The sequence below is a fragment of the Bubalus kerabau genome, chromosome 3, assembly GCF_029407905.1.
Source record: "Bubalus kerabau isolate K-KA32 ecotype Philippines breed swamp buffalo chromosome 3, PCC_UOA_SB_1v2, whole genome shotgun sequence".
NCBI classification, from domain to species: domain Eukaryota; kingdom Metazoa; phylum Chordata; class Mammalia; order Artiodactyla; family Bovidae; genus Bubalus; species Bubalus kerabau.
The window spans coordinates 42,475,999-42,495,729 of NC_073626.1; the positions used below are offsets into that span (position 1 = coordinate 42,475,999).

General features: G+C 39.7%; 1 protein-coding gene across 3 annotated transcripts in view; it reads left to right on the forward strand.

Annotated features, from left to right (window-relative positions):
- FKBP5 (FKBP prolyl isomerase 5) overlaps positions 1-19,731 on the forward strand; it is a 116,576-nt gene that overhangs the window by 83,467 nt on the left and 13,378 nt on the right. For all 3 annotated transcript variants that reach the window (XM_055571613.1, XM_055571612.1, XM_055571611.1), the window contains one exon: positions 15,858-16,014. In XM_055571613.1, coding sequence (XP_055427588.1) covers positions 15,858-16,014 — 157 coding nt within the window. The remainder of the gene's footprint in view (positions 1-15,857; positions 16,015-19,731) is intronic.

The window sequence follows — 19,731 nt, forward strand, 5'->3', positions numbered from 1 at the left end:
CTTTAATGTCACCAGTTGCCATGTTGATGTCCTTTTCCAGCACACCATCAAATTCAGCATCCAACATTGTAATTTAGTTGTCTCCTTCAATCTGTGACAGTTTATCATCTTTCTTGTTTTTCATGACTTTAACACTTTTGAAGATAACTGGCCAATTATTGTAGAATATCCCTCAATTTGGGTTTGTCTGATGTTTTCCCCTGATCAGATTGAGGCTACACATATTTGGAAAAATACCACATAAGTGATGTTGCGCCCTTCTCAGTTATCAGGAGGTGCATGACATTGGTCTCACTGCTGGGGATATTAACTTGGATCACTTGGTTAAGGTGGGGTCTATGTTTTTCCACTATAAAGTTACTGTTTTTCTGTCCATAATTACGAAGTGTCTCATTGGGAGGGAAATATTAGGAAACTATGGAAATAACCTCTTTTATATCACACCTTCACACACTAACTTTAGCACCCTTGAATGAATGATTTTTGTATGCAACAGTTATTACTGTGGTATATAATTTGCCTAATGGTGACTTTTCTATTTCCACTGTTTCTTCTACATTTAATTAGAGTTCTGCTGTAAGGAAGAACTGCCTCTTCTCCCCTGTTTGTTTATTCACTTGTTTACACCAGTATTGACCCATGGATATTGTTTTATTCTGTAGGTTATTGTTCATTAATATTCTTGTTGCTCAGATTGTCCTAGATTTGGAGATTGAAAATTCCTTCAGCTTGGCTCCTTTGTCCTTTCAACACTGTTTCTTGAGCACATGCTTGCTTTGGACACCACTGGATGTTCAGGGTTTATTTGGTTAATTTTCCTGCCCCAGGTGTAGAATCAGCCATTTCTCTAAGGAGCTCTGATTCCTTTTCCTGGAGAATGGTATTTAGAAATGAAGATTTGGGTGCTAGGTATACTCATGCTATGGAATGTTATTGCTTCTAGAAGCTCTTAAGAGGTCCAGGAAATACATGTACTTCAATGTGCATCTGTACATATCTATGTATACTTCTGTATTAGTATGTGAATATGTATTAACTCATTATTGACTAGAAACATACTAATACATTTTCTGTTACCTGAACTTTATTGACCAGAGACTTTTCAAGATTTATTTATAAATTGCTGGCCACAGGTGTTAGTTTCTGCTGAAATCCCCTGGTCAATAATACGTTAAAAACTATGGGTACGTACTGACACTTTCAGTTTCACCCCATCACAGATTTGTTTTAGCCTTCTCTCTGCTTCTTTGAAACTGCTTTCTCCTACAGTGAGAAACCTGGCTCTCATTATCCACAGTATATTTATTTATTTGCTTAATCATAGTATACACAGAAAGCAGTTTCAGAATTGCTAACCCATACCCCTCCAATATTCTTGCCTGGGAAATCCAATGGACAGAAGAGCCTGGAGGGCTACAGTCCATCGGGTCGCAAAGAGTCGGACATGAATGAGTGACTGAATGCACACACACACACACACACACACACACGCACGCACGCACGCACCGCCCCCCGCCCGCCCCCGTGAAAAACAGATTTCCTAAGTAGAATGTATCTTGAAAGTAGTTCCTTTTGTCCTGAGCCTGTCATACACTGAAAATACTACTCTCCAACTTAAGTTAGTTCTTTCATTTTCATTCCCTTCGTTGTGGTTATGTTCCTCACTTGTAATACAGTTAAGTTCATCTGTTATGTTTGCCTTCCATTGGCGTTCCCCTCACGCTCTGGTTGGTTTTAATTATTTGTTTTTGGGGTATATGAAACATTACCATGATTCTAGATGATATAAAAAGACACACTCAGAAGTGTTATCCCCCTCATCCTACTAACCTGTCCCATTACCTCATTATTTCCACTCTGTTCCTAAATTTCTGCCTCTTATAAGTAGCCAGTCTCATTAATTCTTGGTTTATTCTTGTATTTTTTTTGCAGAAAAGAGCAGATATATTAATTTTTTCTTATAATCCCTTTTTGCATGAAGGATAATATTCTATCTTATTCTATCTAATATTCTATCAATATTCTATATTGATATATATTATATATTGTATAATATATTGATAGAATAGTAGAGATCAATCAGTTCAGTTCAGTTGCTCAGTCGTGTCCAACTCTTTGCGACCCCATGAATCACAGCATGCCAGGCCTCCCTGTCCATCACCAACTCCCGGAGTTCACTCAGACTCATGTACATCGAGTCGGTGATGCCATCCAGCCATCTCATCCTCTGTTGTCCCCTTTTCCTCCTGTCCCCAATCCCTCCCAGCATCAGAGTCTTTTCCAATGAGTCAACTCTTCGCATGAGGTGGCCAAAGTACTGGAGTTTCAGCTTTAGCATCATTCCTTCCAAAGAACACTCAGGACTGATCTCCTTTAGAATGGCCTGGTTGGATCTCCTTGCAGTCCAGGGGACTCTCAAGAGTCTTCTCCAACACCACAGCTCAAAAGCATCAATTCTTCAGCACTCAGCTTTCTTCACAGTCCAACTCTCCCATTCATACATGACCACAGGAAAAACCATAGCCTTGACTAGACAGACCTTTGTTGGCAAAGTAATATCTCTGCTTTTCAATATGCTATCTAAGTTGGTCATAACTTTCCTTCCAAGGAGTAAGCGTCTTTTAATTTCATGGCTGCAGTCACCATCTGCAGTGATTTTGGAACCCAGAAAAATAAAGTCTGCCACTGTTTCCCCATCTATTTGCCATGATATATATCTATATATATATATAGAGAGAGATATCTATATATTAGATGTATATTATTATCTATATTATCTATAATATATATCTACATATTGATATCTAATATTCTATCAACATGCTATATTGATATATAATATTCCATATAGAATTCTATCTATTCTATAATATTCTAATATATTCTGTGAATAGAATTTTTGATATATTGGAATAATCTTTTATATAATTTTATTCTTTTCTGTCTCTAAATATATTAAGAAAAGGCAATGACTAATTTTTTTGTCTCTCTTGTTAGTCTGTATTTTCCTGGGGAATTTTAGAGTAAATGGTTTATTCTTTTTTATCCCAGAAGCCCTTTTGGGTTTTCTGGAACAAATCAATTTTATAAAAATTTGTTGTATTGTCAGTTGTCAAGGTTAAGGTGTTCCGCTCTCCCTCTGTGAAACCTATATGAAGCTCTTTGCAACTCTGTGTGGGAGGAGGACAGAAGGTTGACTCAGAAGTGGTCCCTGTCAGAAACCAAGATCACCTTGTTCCTTTTAAAGTCTTCTCAGTCTTGTCTTGACTGATGTGCCTTTTTTGCAGCATCACTATAGACTATTCAAAACCGAGTAGAAATCCTAGAACTAAGGTCAGTTGTGAAAGAAAAACTACAGACAATGATCATCCATTATAATGTGTCATTATAGATATACAAGAGGGACTGAGTTTCTGTCATTTCTGTATAAAGGTACAATGAATAGTCAGGGGAAGGGGCCCACAGGCTTCAGAAGTGATAGACACGAATTTTGAATCTCAGAACCACTACTTGATATTTTTATGACTTTAGACAAGTTCCTTAATCACCTTGAGCATCCATCTTTCTCATCTGTAAAATGAGAAGAAGAATTTTTTACCCCCACAGATTGTTGTGACAGTTAAGAAAGGTGCTTAGAATGTGGCAGACACTTAATTTCTTTATCTTCTATATTATGTTTATAGCATATGTTTTGCTGTCTTTAAATAGATTTAAGGAAATAAACCCTAGACTTCTCTTTCCCTTATACTCTCCAGCCAATCCATTAGCAAATCATTTTCCTTTACCAGGGTTGATCTGGAACCCATAATCAGTTTGTCTTTGGTAACAGTCTTTAAAATAATTATATACCTTCTTAGTAATCTTACCTAATCATATTTCTCCAGGATTTTTGTTGGTTGGTTTTTTGAAGAACAAAGTTATGGATGGAATCAAAAGGCTTATATTGAATTGTGATCTTTTGCTTCCTTTTAATGGTTTCTTTGTGGAAGACAGAATTGCACATTAATTTGACAGAACTTAATCTTTCTCAAAGAAATTGTGATATTTTACTCCCTCTGTCAGGATCCTAATGGTTGCAGATCAATAGATCCTGTTCCAGTGTGTGTTTTTATGTCAATTAAGATGACCATCTTGTAATTTTTATGCAATGCTGTCCTTTTTCCATTAAAGAAAAGTTACTGTGTTCTAAGGTCCTCTAATTGACATTATCATGATGACTGATACTTTAGTCATCATACTTTAGTTTCATTGCCAGTAGTGGCTACATTGTTACTTTTAAGCTTTATTTTCTTAGAAAAACCAATTGACTGACATACAGCTCTGAAGAGCTACCAGCTCCTCTTCCCCCACCTCCCATCTCTCACCTCTTCTGATTTGTTAACTTTGTGCTTGGAGTAGGTACATCAAAATGCTCTCTGAGTTAAACTAACTCTTGCCTCACAGTACTTTCAACCACATCTGAATGCAGAGTACAGACAGTCGGCAGTATTTTCAAATGTGGAAATTTCAACAGAGTGATCTACAGGGAGTTGAGTTGTTGGGAGTACCTTTCCCCCTCACCTTCTTTCCCTCCATGAATCCCACTGAAATGAGAGTTGGGGAAGGGAAGGGGATGGATGGAGAATGATTTCAAAAAAGAGGAAGAAATCCATGTTAGTGGTAGAAAACAGGAAAACTTCAAGAAGTACGTCAAAAATTATGAAGAATTTCTGGAATATGTAGATAAAATTGGACTGATGGAAACTAGACTCAGGAAACCCAACCCACAACAGGTGTAAAGACCTCTGCAGAGCTACATACTGTTCTTTTCCACAAACTTGGGCAGAACTCCAAGCTTGGTTAGCTGGTGCAAGGGAGCCAAAGCAGGCTATGGGGCAGTCATCAGGGTTGTTATAAAACAATACTGGATGCTTGGGGCTGGTGCACTGGGACGACCCAGAGGGATGGAATGGGGAGGGAGGAGGGAGGAGGGGTCAGGATGGGGAACACATGTATACCTGTGGCGGATTCATTTTGATATTTGGCAAAACTAATACAGTTATGTAAAGTTTAAAAATAAAATAAAATTTAAAAAAATTAAAAACAAACAATCAAACAAAAAAAACAATATGGAACCGCTGGGCCAGCAAGCCTCTTATGTAGCAAGTTCTCAACTTTGGCTGAATTTAGAATTACCTGAGGAGCTTTTAAAATCCTGATGCCCAGGTCTCAGTCCAGACCAGTTAAATAAGAATATTAGATCTCAAAGGATGGAACTCCAGGCATAAGGATTTTTTTTTAAAAAACTCCCCAAGTGATTCTACTTTGCAGCCAGGGATTCAGAATTACTACTGTAGGGCTTGGCTGTGACTTTTGCTCCCAGACTAAAGTCACTAAGGCTAGATTTCTAAAATAAAATAGGGATCTGCCTCGGAAGATTCCATGTGTTAGGACTTGGACTGCAGAATAAGAACATAAAGTACCTTTGAACTTTGAAAACAGATTTGAAGGGGGGAAAAAGTGAAAGAGCGACTCTGCCCAACAGTAAATAAGCTGAAGTGTCTTGTTCCTGAAGTAAAACTTTCTCCTACATCACCAGTGGAAAAAGGTGTCCTCAGCCTTCCTGTGCACATCATCTCAGCACATAGTAAATGCTCAATAAATATTTGTGGACTCTTCACCCAGAGATCCCCATGATCAACCCACCCCTCTTGGGAAAAGGTTTACCTAATCCAAGGCCTTAGAAAACCTGTGCCAGCTAACTAAACTCACTTGATCTTTCTGAATCCTTCCTTTATAATATGGCCAAATAATACAGAATCCTCAGCAGATTCTGAAACAGAAACACTCAGATAGACTTGTCTAAGTATTCAAAATACTAAGAAATAGAAGAGAACTTTCAAAATACTAATTACTATCTTCAGAGATATTTAAAACAGGATATTGAATTCATGACTCAAGATCAGCTTCTCTGAAAATGAAGAAGATAAGAAAGTATGTGTAAATTAAGAATGTGATTATCAAAACTGGAATACCAAGGAAGGATTGAAAAGCAAAATGGACAGTCTCAGAATCCTGAATTAGTGATACAAAAGATGGTAAAGAATATCTCAGAACACAGAGAAAAAAACCCAAAGAGATGAAAAATTAATCAAGGATAGGTAATATGTATCTTCCTAGAGGAAGAGAGAAGAATCTTAAGGTTGAAAGGGCCAGTTGATAGTGGCACAGGAGTGCATTTTCACCTAGATACATCCTGATGAAATTCCTCCCTCCCTCTTTCTTTTTTCTTTTCTTTCCTTTCAGTTGAAGTATAATAGACTTAAAATACTGGTTTCAGATTGGGTTGGCCAAAAAGTTCATTCAGCAAGCTGATACTGAATGAACTTTTTGGCCAACCCAATACATTAACAAAATGATCACTATGGTAAGTGTAGTTACCATCTGTCATCATACAGGGTTATTACAGTATTACTGACTGTATTCCCTATGCTGTACATTATATCCCTGACATTTATTTTCTAACAAAGTTTGTACCTCTTTATCTCCCTCAGCTATTTCACTTATCCCCACTCCCGTCTGGCATCCCTGTTGATTTCTGTATCTGTGACTCTGCTTCTGTTTTGTTAGACTTGTTTATTTGCTTTGTTTTTTAGTTTTCACATGTACATGAAATGAGATGGTATTTGTCTTTTTCTGACTTACTTTACTTAGCATAAATACACTCTATGTCCATCCATGTTGTCATAAGTGGCAAGATTTCATTCTTTTTATGGCTGAGTAGTATTCCATTGTGTTTATATCTGCTGAAATTTCTTAATTCCATTACTTAAAATTTTGCATGCTTCCAAAACTGTGCAAAGGACTAAGAATCAGAATGACCTTGTGAAACTACATACGAAAAGACGTTTTGAGCATTGTCCATGAGTATTTTGAACCTAAAATTCTATCCCCAGCCAAATTCCCACTTAACTATAAGAACAAAATTAACTATTGGGAGTATGCAGACTTGTGCCCTTTTTGGGGGGGGGGGGAATAGGATATACTATAACATCACAAAAGATAAAGCCAAGAAGTGAAGACTCATCCATAAGAAACATCAGTGAGCATAAAAGTAATTTCCATACCAGGACAGCTGAAGTTGGGATCCCTGAAATGGTAGAACTAATGTTAAAAATAGTAATTGTTTAACAGTCTGGGTCATTTTAACAAAATGAGATGCAGATGGGAAATGAAGGAAAATGAGAGGAAGGAAATTGGCTAAAATGATTTTCTTATTCAGATTCTGCCGATTAGTTCACTTCATTTCAGTCGTGTCCAACTCTTCGTGACCCCATGGACTGCAGCATGCCCCTGTCCATCACCAACTCCCGGAGCTTGCTCAAACTCATGTCCATCAAGTCACTGATGCCACCCAACCATCTCATCCTCTTTTGTCCTCTTTTCCTCCTGCCTTCAATCTTTCCCAGCATCAGGGTCTTTTCAAATGAGTCAGTTCTTCACATCAGGTGGCCAGAGTATTGGAGTTTCAGTTTCAGCATCAGTCCTTCCAATGAACACCAGGACTGATTCCTTTAGGATTGACTGGTTTGATCTCCTTGCAGTCCGGGGACTTTCAAGAGTCTTCTCCAACACCACAGTTCAAAAGCATCAATTCTTCGGCGCTCAGCTTTCTTCACAGTCCAGCTCTCACACCACAGCTCTGACTAGATGGGCCTTTGTCAGCAGTGTAATGTCTTTTTAATATGCTGTCTGGGCTGGTCAGAGCTTTTCTTCCAAGGAGCAAGCCTCTCTCAATTTCATGGCTGCATCATCTGCAGTGATTTTGAAGCCCCCAAAAATAAAGTCTCTCACTGTTTCCACTGTTTCCCCATCTATTTGCCATGAAGTGATGGGACTGGATGCCATAATGTTAGTTTTTTGAATGCTGAGTTTTAAGCCATCTTTTCCACTCTCTTCTTTCACTTTCATCAAGAGGCTCTTAAGTTCCTCTTCACTTTCTGCCGTAAGGGTGGTATCATCTGCATATCTGAGGTTATTGATATTTCTCCCAGCAATCTTGATTCCAGCTTGTGCTTCATCCGGCCTGGCATTTCACATGATGTACTCTGCATATAAGTTAAATGAGCAAGGTGACAATATACAGCCTTCCCAATTTGGAACCAGTTCGTTGTTCCATGTCTGGTGCTAACTCTTGACCTGCATACAGGTTTCTCAGGAAGAGGTTGAAATTAGTTCACATTGATAAATATGTGTGTGTGTGTGTGTGTGTGTGTGTGTTAAATGATTTGTTCAAAATTTAATTTTAGGTGCCAATAAGAATAGTATGTAGAACTTCCAAACCACCAGCATGAAGTGGACAAGTAAAGGAACAAGGAAAATTTGACTGAACTAGTAAAGGTAATAAAGGAAAAATAACAAGAAAACATTATATAGGAAATAAAAAATAAGATGGTAGGAATAAAATCAAAGTCATCTATCACAAAAAATATGAATGAGGTAAAGTCACCTATTAAAGGCAGAAATTCTCACGAGGTTAACACAAAGATGACAACAAAATATAGGTATGTGTTCCTTATAAATAATACATATGTTCTTTATAAATAGCACCAAAAACCAAAGTGAAAGAAAGTGAAGTCATGCAGTCATGTCCGACTCTTTGTGACCCTGTGGACTACCAGGCTCTTCCGTCCATGAGATTCTCCAGGCAAGAATACTGGAGTGGGTTGCCATTTCCTTCTCCAGGGAGTCTTCCCGACCCAGGGATTGAACCCAGGTCTCCCGCATTGGAGGCAGATGCTTTAACCTCTGAGCCACCAGGGAAGCCAAAAACCAAAATGGTCCAAAAATTGAAAATAGAGGAAGGATTTAATGTATGCCCGTGTTGAAATCTGATAGAGCTATCATTAAAGAAATGCAGATCAAAATTACAATGAAGTATCACCTCACACCAGTCAGAATGTCAATTATTTAAAAAATCTACAGACAATAAGTGCTGGAGAGGATGTAGAGAAAAGGGGACCCTCTTGCATGTTGGTGGGAATATAAACTAATACAACCACTATGGAGAACAGTATGGAGGTTCCTTAAAAAGCTAGGAATGGAACTACTACCATATGACTCAACAGTCCCATTGCTGGGCGTATACCCTGAGAAAACCATAACTGAAAGAGCCACACGGACCCCAGTGTTCACTGCGGAGCTTTTCACAATAGCTAGGACATGGAAGCGACTTAGATGTCCATCGACAGATGAATGGATACAGAAATGTGGTACATATATGCAATGGAATATTACTCAGCCATAAAAAAACACATTTGAGTCAGTCCTAATGAGGTGGATGAACCTAGAGCTTATTGTTCATCCACCTAGAGCCTATTGTACAGAGAGGTAAGTCTGAAAGAGAAAGACATGTAGTATATTAACACGTGTGTGTGGAATCTAGAAAGATGGTGCTGATGAACCTGTTTGCAGGGCAGCAGTGCAGACGCAGACAGAACAGACTTGCAGATGCAGCGGGCTAAGAAGAGGGTGGGACGAACGGAGAGGGAAGCATGGAAACCTGTGTATTACCATATGTAAACTAGCCAGGGGGAATCTGTGTGACACAGGGAGCTCAACCCAGTGCTCTGTGACAACCTGGTGGGGTGGGGCGGGGTGGGGCGGGGTGAGAGCTGGGAGGGAGTTTCAAGAGGGAGGGGACATGTGTATACCTGTGGCTGATTTATGTTGATGCATGGCACAAACCAGCACAATACTGTAATTACCCCCAATTAAAAATTCTTTAAAAAAAGAAATCTGATAGAACTATGAGGGTTTTTCTGGTTTTGTTTGTTTTTCACATGCTTTAATGCCCTAGCAAATTTTGTCCAATAAGAGAGAGCAGTTCTTGAAACCATTTTATTAGATATTTTCACAAAATAATGTTGTATGGTACCTGGGTCTAGAGCTTCCCTGGTAGCTCAGCTGGTAAAGAATCCGCCTGCAATGTAGGAGACCCCGGTTCAATTCCTGGGTTGGGAAGATCCCCTGGAGAAGGGATAGGCTACCCACTGCAGTATTCTTGGGCTTCCCTAGTGGCTCAGATGGTAAAGAATCCTGCAATGCAGGAGACCTGGGTTGGGAAGATCCGCTGGAGGGCATGGCAACCCACTCCAGTATTCTTGACTGGAGAATCACATGGACAGAGGAGCCTGGTAGGCTACAGTCCATGGGGTCACAAAAAGTCTGACGTGACTGAGCGACCAAGCACAGCACCTGGGTCTAAAATGGATAGTGTTTATTCTTTCAGATATTTCCATTTTACATAGCTCTAAAGGCCACCTTATGCAAAGAGTTGACTCATTGGAAAAGACTCTGATGCTGGGAGGGATTGGGGGCAGGAGGAGAAGGGGACGACAGAGGATGAGATGGCTGGATGGCATCACCGACTCTATGGACGTGAGTTTGAGTGAACTCCAGGAGTTGGTGATGGACAGGGAGGCCTGGCATGCTGCAATTCATGGGGTTGCAAAGAGTTGGACACGACTGAGAGATTGAACTGAACTGAAAGGCTGCTTAGTCACTCAGTCGTGTCTGACACTTTGTGATTTCATGGACTGTAGCCTGCCAGGTTCCTCTGTCCATGGGGATTCTCCAGGCAAGAATACTAGAGTGGGTTGCCATGCCTTCCTCCAGGGGATCCTCCCAACCCAGCGATTGAACCTAGGTCTCCCACATTGCAGGCAAATTCTTTACCGTCTAAGCCACAAGGGAAGCCCATATAGCTCTAAAAGTTATCTTCAAATCTTCAGGTAGAGTAAAATCTTAGTAGAAAATAATCTTTTTGTTATTTAAAAAATTCAGCCAATGGACCATTTATTTTAGAATAGTATTAAAAACAAAAGCTGCATATCAGTGAAGAATTTAAATAGCTCTTAAGTTTATTAAAAATAGGAGTTCTAATATATTCAAAAGGGAAAATTCCTATAAATGAGTGAAAATTACTGTTTTCCTTAATGCCCTGTTTTCAGATTAATCATTAAGTAAATATTTACTTTCTGGCCCTGAACTGTGTGTTGTACACACAGTTAGACACACTGCGAGGTACAAAAGCGTAAGAGATTGCCTTTGCCTGCTTTGAATTTTATTCACATTTTGACAGCACTCTCTGTGGAGCTATTAACTGGTTTCTCATACCAAGTTCTAATTTTTGTTTAATCTGGTATAATTTACCACTCATTGCAGGAAAATAATCATAGCTAACGTTCATTGAGTTCATCTCTGTGTAGCCGCACATAATAGTGTTTTCACATAGTAGCTGCCCTGACATATAAATGAGTAGATGTCAAGTATTGGGCTAAAAGCTTTAATTCAGTACCTAATTTAATCCTGTCAACAGTTAGCTAACATTGTTTCCCTAATGTATAGATGAGGAAACTGATCTTTGGATAATTTAAATGACCTTGCCTAAAGCCACAATTAAGTGACTGAATGGGACAGGAATCCAGCAGTGACTCAAGTGCTATACTAGTGTGAAGAGGAGAGAGTGGTGAGTTTTGTTGGTGTAGAATGTATTGCTGTGTGTATGCTTCCTGTTTAGACTAAGACATATAACCATTCTTCTGTTCAAGCAGCCAGGCTCCATGCCCGCTCTCAGCTAGCTTCTGTCCCTCAGTGCCTTGAGCAGCCTTCCAGAGGGGGGAGTTGACTGCCGTGCCTGAGGGGAGCAGTTTCTCTTCTGCTCAGTGATTAATATGCCTCTCCTGATTTGAGAAACCCATCTCTGGATCTGCCTCTTCAGGGGGTCATTAAGATCCCACTGTCTCTTGGGTGCTCTGCTCTGTTAGGCAGGAAACGCAGGCAGAGAGAAACTCCCTTAGCATGAAGTAGGCAGCAGAGAAAACCCTTGCTGAGTGGGAGTAACCTGTCACAACCTGGTTTTCTCTGGCTAAATGGCCAGTCTTGTCTAGTAGTAATGCCATTACAACATTCCCATTCAGATCCCCATGACCCAGTAATTGTTTTGGGAATGAGTGCAAAGCTATCAGACACCAACTACTATAATTAGAAAAGAGAAAAACACTCACCAGAGCTAACGTCTTTAGGCTGGAGGGATTACAGCACTTTTAAATTTTTTTTAAGGTTATGGGGCCTCTTTCTCAGTTTTGCTTCCTAAAATACAAATTATACCCAAAATGCAAGTTTTTCAATTCTTGCATTCCAGTGTTTTTTTTTTTCTTTCCTTACTGCAGTGCACTCTTTCCTTTCCCCCCCTATTTTAATCGGAGTACAAATTGCTGTCAGCACATCGAGTTCATGTGCCAGCCACATTCAGAACAGGGTGTTCTGTGCTCTTCAAAACAAAATTGCTCTAGGGCAGTAAGAGAACAATAAGTCAGAGCTCCAGTTTAAGTGATGTTTTGCAGCAGACCAGGCTCACTTGATGTGGTTACACTCGGATTTTGCAGGGAGGTTCGGGTAATTCAGTTTGGTTTGATTTCGTGGGGTTTGGAGGATCTCCCCCCTTTAAGTTACGTAGACTTGAAGTTAAGAGAAAATGTTGTCCCTTTCTAACTTGTGTATTTCTTTCTCTCCCCAAAAAAAGCCCTAAGTAGAAGCATCCTGTATGTACTTTTATTCTCTTTGGGCACGTCATAGATCATTTACTTCCCGTAAATCAGGCTGGTTGGAATTAGCAACAGACCTCCTGAGCCCTAGAGGCCGAGCTCCCAGTGAGTCATGATGGTTATTATTAAATATTTATTAAATGAGTATTTGCACTAAGTGATACAAGGTCAAAAGCAACCACAGGTCTTCCACAGCCAGAGCTGCCATGGTTTTCTTTGGTAGCAATTGTTGAGACAATTTTTTAAAAAACAGTTATGTGGGAGCCAGACATGTCTGCATCTGTCCCCATGATGGGGGACCGGGGCCCTGCTGTGGCGATCCGCAGGCATTTCTGTAGCTCCAGGATGGGGTGTGAGTTCTCATCAGCTGTCACATGAAACATGTCACACCAGTGTTCCAATTTTAGAAACCAGTTAACCTAGCGATAGGGTTTGCTAGTAGATGTAAACAATCAATGGGCTCTCTACTAGCTAAGGCTGTAACACCTCCTCTTGCATTGACATTCCAGATAATGTCAATATTAAAAGGTTTTATATACACACACAGACTGCTGTGTGTGTGCGCACATGCATATCAGTTTATCAGTTTAAGATTTTGTGGTACTATAGTGCTTGTTCAGGTTCAACCTAAAAGAGATTTAATAGAAAAAAAAGATTAGTTCCTCTATAAGGTAGTAAGTGTTTGTAAGCATTATTGCAAATGTTTCCCTATTGGGTGGCTAAAACACTGGTTCTCCCAGTATTATCTCTCTTAGACCAGCTGCGGTGAACTTTTTTTTTCCTTTCTTAATTTAATTATAATTTGACTTGAACTTTTTTTTTTTTTGCTTGCTTGCTTCACTTATCTTTCCCAACATGTTTATTAGTAGCCAGTCTTTTCTTTCCCTAACATAAAGGGTTGTCACATGTAAGGAGAATTTCTGAAATCATTTATAGAATCTTAAGATCAAGTATATGCATCAAGCTGAAAATCAGCCTAGGAAACTGACACACAGGCAGGAATCTTTCGCAGAGTGTCTGGATTTCCTGTTTTGAAAACACATTCAAAGTTGATCAACCTAAAACCACAACGAATGTACTGATAGCTTCCTCCCCCACTAAATGTTCTCTCCTTCAGGGAGGAAAACACTTCTAACAATAAACCTCACACAGAAAAAGTTGTGAGCTACTAGGATCATAAATCTCAATGCCTGAGATGTGCTACAGTACGTGGGCTGAAATTCACTTTGCTCAGCAAATCTTTTTTTCATGAAAAGTGTCATCACACTAGTCTAAATTTCTTAGGCAAATTTTAAAATATATAAGAACATAAACTTTTTAGAACTCTCAAATCCTTTAGAAATACGAGCTTTTACTCTAGTAAAAAAAAAATATCTTAAAAAAAAAAAAAATATTACTTGGCTGTGCCAGGGCTTAGTTGCAGCATGCAGACAGACATTTAGTTCCCTAACCAGGGATGGAACCCAGGCTGCCTGTACTGGGCGCACGGTCTTAGCCACTGGACCACCAGGGAAGTCCCTCTAGTAAAAATATCTTAAGCTTAGAATTTCCTACAGAATCTCTCAGGTGTGTACGTATTTGAAAATAATAAAGTTGAATTTATTTGGGACTGTTTCCGAGAGAACTTTCACCGTGCTGCAAGCTAAGTTGTATTTTACATAGAACGTTCCAAAGGTGAGTTAATTGAGAGTCATCTGTATCGAACAGAACAAAATTCCTCTATTCCAGCTCCACTCTGAGAGCCAGTCTAGCTGTTGCCCCTGTTTAGAGGGTCTGACTCAAATCAGGCCTTCTCTAGTTTGGCCCAAGTGTCTGGCTCCATCCTGTATCTGTGATGGGAACAAATCAGGATGGTATTAATCCTAGTGATTAGAAAAGGGTAGAGAACTTGAAAGCACAAATGTCCATGTGACATTTTGGCCCCTAGTATCTATGCCACTGCTGTTTACTCTTCAGGGTTTCTCCCATTTCCTAGGCCTGGGCTAAAGGTAACCTGATCAAATTACAGGAATTAGCTTTGAAACTAGTTTCTGGTCTGTGTCGAGAGTTACGTTACTGGGTCATAGAACTAATAGAGTTTTAGAGTTTCAAAGGAGCTTTGAGATTCAGAAGTTGAAAAGTATACATTGGAATTGAATTTGTATTTGGAACGTAACTGTCTCATGGAACGGGTGTAACAGAACAAGTTATGTTTAGTCTCTAAAGCAAATTATTGATCTAAAGTAAAGTAGCCCAACCTCGTAGAAAAGAAGCATTTTAGGAATTCATTACATTTGAATCGAGGCCATTATATTACAGAAGCAGGAATAAAGAATTTTTTATGAAAGATAAATTATTATATTGCTTTTTGGCTGCTGTGCTGTCGTGCAAACCATCCATTTTTCTTACTGAGTCAAAGACCTAAATGGAAAGGAATGAATATCCTTAATACTAAACATAGTTGGAAAGTTTCAGAGAATTGTTTATCCCAGAAGGAAAAGTCTAACCAATCAAGAGGAAAATACATATCTATATGCATTTTTTCCTATATTATACTAACATAAAGCCACTTATCTAATATGAAATTACCCTGAAAATGAGCTGAGTTTGAGTGCAGTGGCTAAGTAGGCCCTGAGAAATTGACCTCTTAACATATCTGAGGAGGTGGCTGAGAAATTTGATTTTTCAAGTTATTGTAGACTTGATTCCATCACATTTTACATTTATTATTCTACTAAGGGATTACAGCTGTGTTAGTTATTGATGATGTTGCCTTTGGCTTTTCCATTTTATTTAAACGTTTGTGAATGAGGTTAAAGCTCTTAAAAAAGAGCTTCTGTATTCAGTTAACCCTCGTATATCACTGGAGAAATAGCCATTCAGTTGTTTTTCAACCCAGACATCTGAAGCCAAGAAGATGTTTAAGCCTTTATCTACTTGGTATTAAATTTGTGGCATTTTGATAATTACCTACTAAATAGTTTTTCTTGTGTTACAGTAGAGGATATCTCTGTCAGCTTAAGTTAGAACTGTTTCCACTTTATTATCTGCTAAACTATCTTATTCATACAGTTACAGTAATTTTTAAGTTTAAACTTAAAACAGAAATAAATATGATTGCGCTTAAATTTCCCAACTGGGTGGACTAAGCTTCAACAGGACATAATGCATATGTCTCCAGATGCAAAGAAGAAGGGACTACTTTTATACTTTTATACTCTTTTATCACGGCCCTACATTAGCCAGTCACAAGGAGCAGCTCTGCTGACTGTCCTGTCTCCCCTCTCTCAGTCCACCTGGAAGGCCGCTGTGGTGGAAGGACGTTTGATTGCAGAGATGTGGGGTTCATCGTTGGTGAAGGAGAAGACCACGACATTCCAATCGGAATCGACAAAGCCCTGGAGAAAATGCAGCGTGAGGAACAATGTATTTTATATCTTGGACCACGGTAAGCAGTGTACTGGTTCAGTACACAGTGACTGACGTTATCTAAAGAACAGGGATACACTTGTTTTTTCAATCAGCATTTTGCTATTTTCAGTGAAGTTAATGCCAAGAGTGGAAACAATTAATTAAATCAGGCTACAGTTAGGGTGAGTTAATGGGGCTTATAATATTACAGAGGTTTGTAAGCCTGTTCACTTGATTGATGTGTGTTCAGGGTAGGACTGACAGGCAGTTTTGCCGGCCATGTTGCCAAGACAGGAAGCTCTTGCCCCTTCTCCCTTTTTCTCTGAATTAGGCTGGAGGCAGTAAAATGTGGGGGCTGGAAGTAGAAGCAACATTTGGATGATTTATTACCACTTGAATCTGTGCCACCTGTTCTTATACAGACTCTCTGAAAAAAGAGTGCTCTTCCTGGATCTAAAGGCAGAGGAGATGACTCATTTTTGCCTAAATTTTTCCCATCATAAGGATATCCATTAGCACTTCCAAGCTTAGAACTATCAGGCACTAACAGTCTTTCTTGTGAAAACATGTTTGGTATTATTTTTAGACCTAAAATTATACCGTGGATCTAACCCTTCTATCTTGAGAAATGGACCCTTGAGAGAAACCAGGGTGTTTTGATTCTATTTGTGTGAAAGTGCATCTGCTTATCTCGTGTCTCTTCTCTCCCTGGATCCTTGGGTTTCAGTCAGTAGGATTTTGAGTTACTGGGAATCCTGATGACCTGCACTTGCCAATAGGTATTCTTGTGCCTTTTGTACAATTGCGTGCCTTGTGTAGCCTTAGTCCTAATCCAGTGGCATATTTACCTTTGCCCTGACACTTGAGTCATAATTGTATTTCTCAAGTGATGTTCCAGTCATGCCACTAATCCACTTGAAAAGCCTTGCAAAATGCTCTACATCTCGAACCCTTTAGAGCCTTCACTGAGGCACCTTTTATTTAATACCTTCTTTTTCTCTGCCTTATTCCTTTCTGAACTAGTATATTCCCACCTTTGTGTTTTATTTGCATTTACTATGTAAATAGTAGTATGTACTTCACTCAGATGAATCTAGTTCTCTCTTCTATAAGAAACTATTTTTTAACTCAGGTGGGGCATAGACAGGCCATCTCTTCCATATCTAAGTAATATCTAAGTATTTTTAATCCAGCATCCCAAAGTTACATTAGTTCTAAGCTCATATAAAGAGAGTGGTATTTATGCACATATATTTTCAAATTTAAGTTCCTTGCAGAGGAGTTCTGCATGTATTGTAAACATATAATATTATATGAATCAGTGTATTACGTTTTGACCTAGCTGACAAGCCAGTTGTGGGAACAGATGTCTCAATTGTAATGGGCAGAGAGAAGCCAGAATTACCTTTACATTTATTAATGCAGATGGTTCCTTGTAGGTTTAAATTGTGGTTTTAAAAAAAAGAAACAAAAAAAAACATGCAGCTTACCAGCCGTGTATACTTGACTCTAAGTCTGTTTCCCTTTCTATAAAATGGGGATAGCAGTATCTGCCTCACAGAGTTGTGGAGGACTAAGTAAGAGAAGGCATGTAAGGAGCGTAGCAAAGTGCCTGACACACCCGGACCCTCAGCATATTGGCTGATATTGCTGTCCTGATGACTCTCCAATTTGACTCTCAGACCACAAGGAAAAGGAAACCCTGTTTTAACATGTGGTAGATTTTTCAGGCATAAAAGTAGGCAACAAGTTTTCATGAATTTCTAGGTCTAAAGGTTTTTCATATGTTTTGTGGAAATAGCATGGTTAGAAAGGAACACGTTATTCCTCTTTAAGATGTTGCTTAGTATGTTAAGGAGTCACGAAGTGCAATGCCTGTAACAGGAGACTGCCCACACGTGCACCATGTAAGTAAGATCTGTGTACGTAGAGAATCCGGGCGTGGGGGAGCGTGTGCAGTGAATTCGCTGGTCTTACCAGGTTCCCACTTAACAGACACACTGCAGCTGAGTGTGGCTATAAATATGGCTATTGGAAATATGTGTTTGGTATTACTCTTAGGGTCACCTGTATTTCATTCTCCAAAAGATTTCCAGGGCATATACCTTCTCTTTGATTCTGACAAGACTCCTTGACAGGATGTTTTCATAATAAAGAATTCATAAAACACATCCAGAGAATCCCATTTTCTCACCTCTCATCAGGACAATGTCTTTTAAATATGGTGACTGGTTAATCTTTCTTGTTTTAGGTAAAGTGTGGCTAGTTTTAACTTTTTTCTTCCTTGTCTTCTGTACGGCACCAACCCCAAACAAAAACAGGCTGTCAAGAGCCAGAGTATCTCATTATGAGGCAGTGTGGTTCAAAAACTAAACAATTTTCTGGGACCCACACAGTCTGAATTTAAATCCTGGCTCTACCACTGCCTCTGTGTGACTCTCAGGAAGCACTTCTGAGTCTTAGTTCCTTCATCTGTAAAAAGGGAATAATTGCATGTAAGGTACAGGTGGTTCTTGTGTGCACAGAGGGTATAATGGTCATGAGCAGTCAGTGATCCTCTGCTCTCCGCAGGCACCTGTCAGTTTAAGAACACTGATACTGGATTCCTTCTGTTACTGTAACCCAGCCTGTCTTTTGGTTAAGCCTGAAATTCCATTTGTGGTGGTCTTTCACTTGGGCTCCCCGGGTAGCACAGTGGTAAAGAATCCACCTGCCAGTGCAAGAGATAGTGGGGTCGATCCCTGTGTTGGGAAGATCCTCTGGAGAAGGAAATGGCAGCCCACTCCAATATTCTTGCCTGGAGAATCTCATGGACAGAGGAGCCTGGCAGGCTACAGTCTATGGGGTTGCAAAGAGTCGGACATGACTGAGAATGCATGTCTTTCAATCAGATGAATTTGTGGGTCCTTCCTCACCCAGCCTACTCCAGAGTAAATCAGACAAGCTTCTGTATAATTGGAAGTCAGTTTAGATGCTCCCAAAACAGTTCCCTGGGACTGTGTTCCATATACATCTTCACAGAATAGACTGTACAACTACGCTGTCAGTAAGCACAGTGCTCAGCAAGGACTCACCTGCCTACCTGCATCCCAGCAGTTAAAGAATGTCCTTTATTTACCAGATGGCAGAAACAAAATAGGAGATACAGCAGTCTGAGAGCTCAAAGTAGAAAACTAGTCACCACTTCCTACAGTTGGCCACTGGTAATTATGTCCGCTTTTATTTCTTCGCTGAAGATACCCTTTGCCCTGCTATTAAAACCGCCACACCCCATTCCCACAAGCTTTCAGTCCGTCTCTGTGCCTTCTCTGGCTCCAGCTTCCACTGTCTTGTGTGACAGTGGAGGTATGTGAGTAAACATTTTCTTCCTGAAAAATTCAGGCAGGGAGGAGAGAAGTGGTGCAGACAGCAAGAGATGAGTGTTCCCACTCCAATCCTCTTACCCCAGAGAAAACTGAAGCTATTAACACATCAATCCGGTTTTGGCATCTTTCATCCCATAGCCTGAGTGTTTGAGTTACTAAGTTTTTTGCAATGCCATTCCATATATTAAAGAGAAGTTGGCTTGAAACACATGGGAGTAGAATTATTCCAGGGAACATTTTCCTATTATGCTGGGCATTGTTCTACATGCTGGGAAACCGCTGAACCAGACAGACAAAGCTCCATCAGAATTTCCGTTCTCGTAGACGTGTGCTCCCTCGAATGGCTTGCATTTGTTAAAATCTTAAATGGTCTGAAAAAAACAGATTTC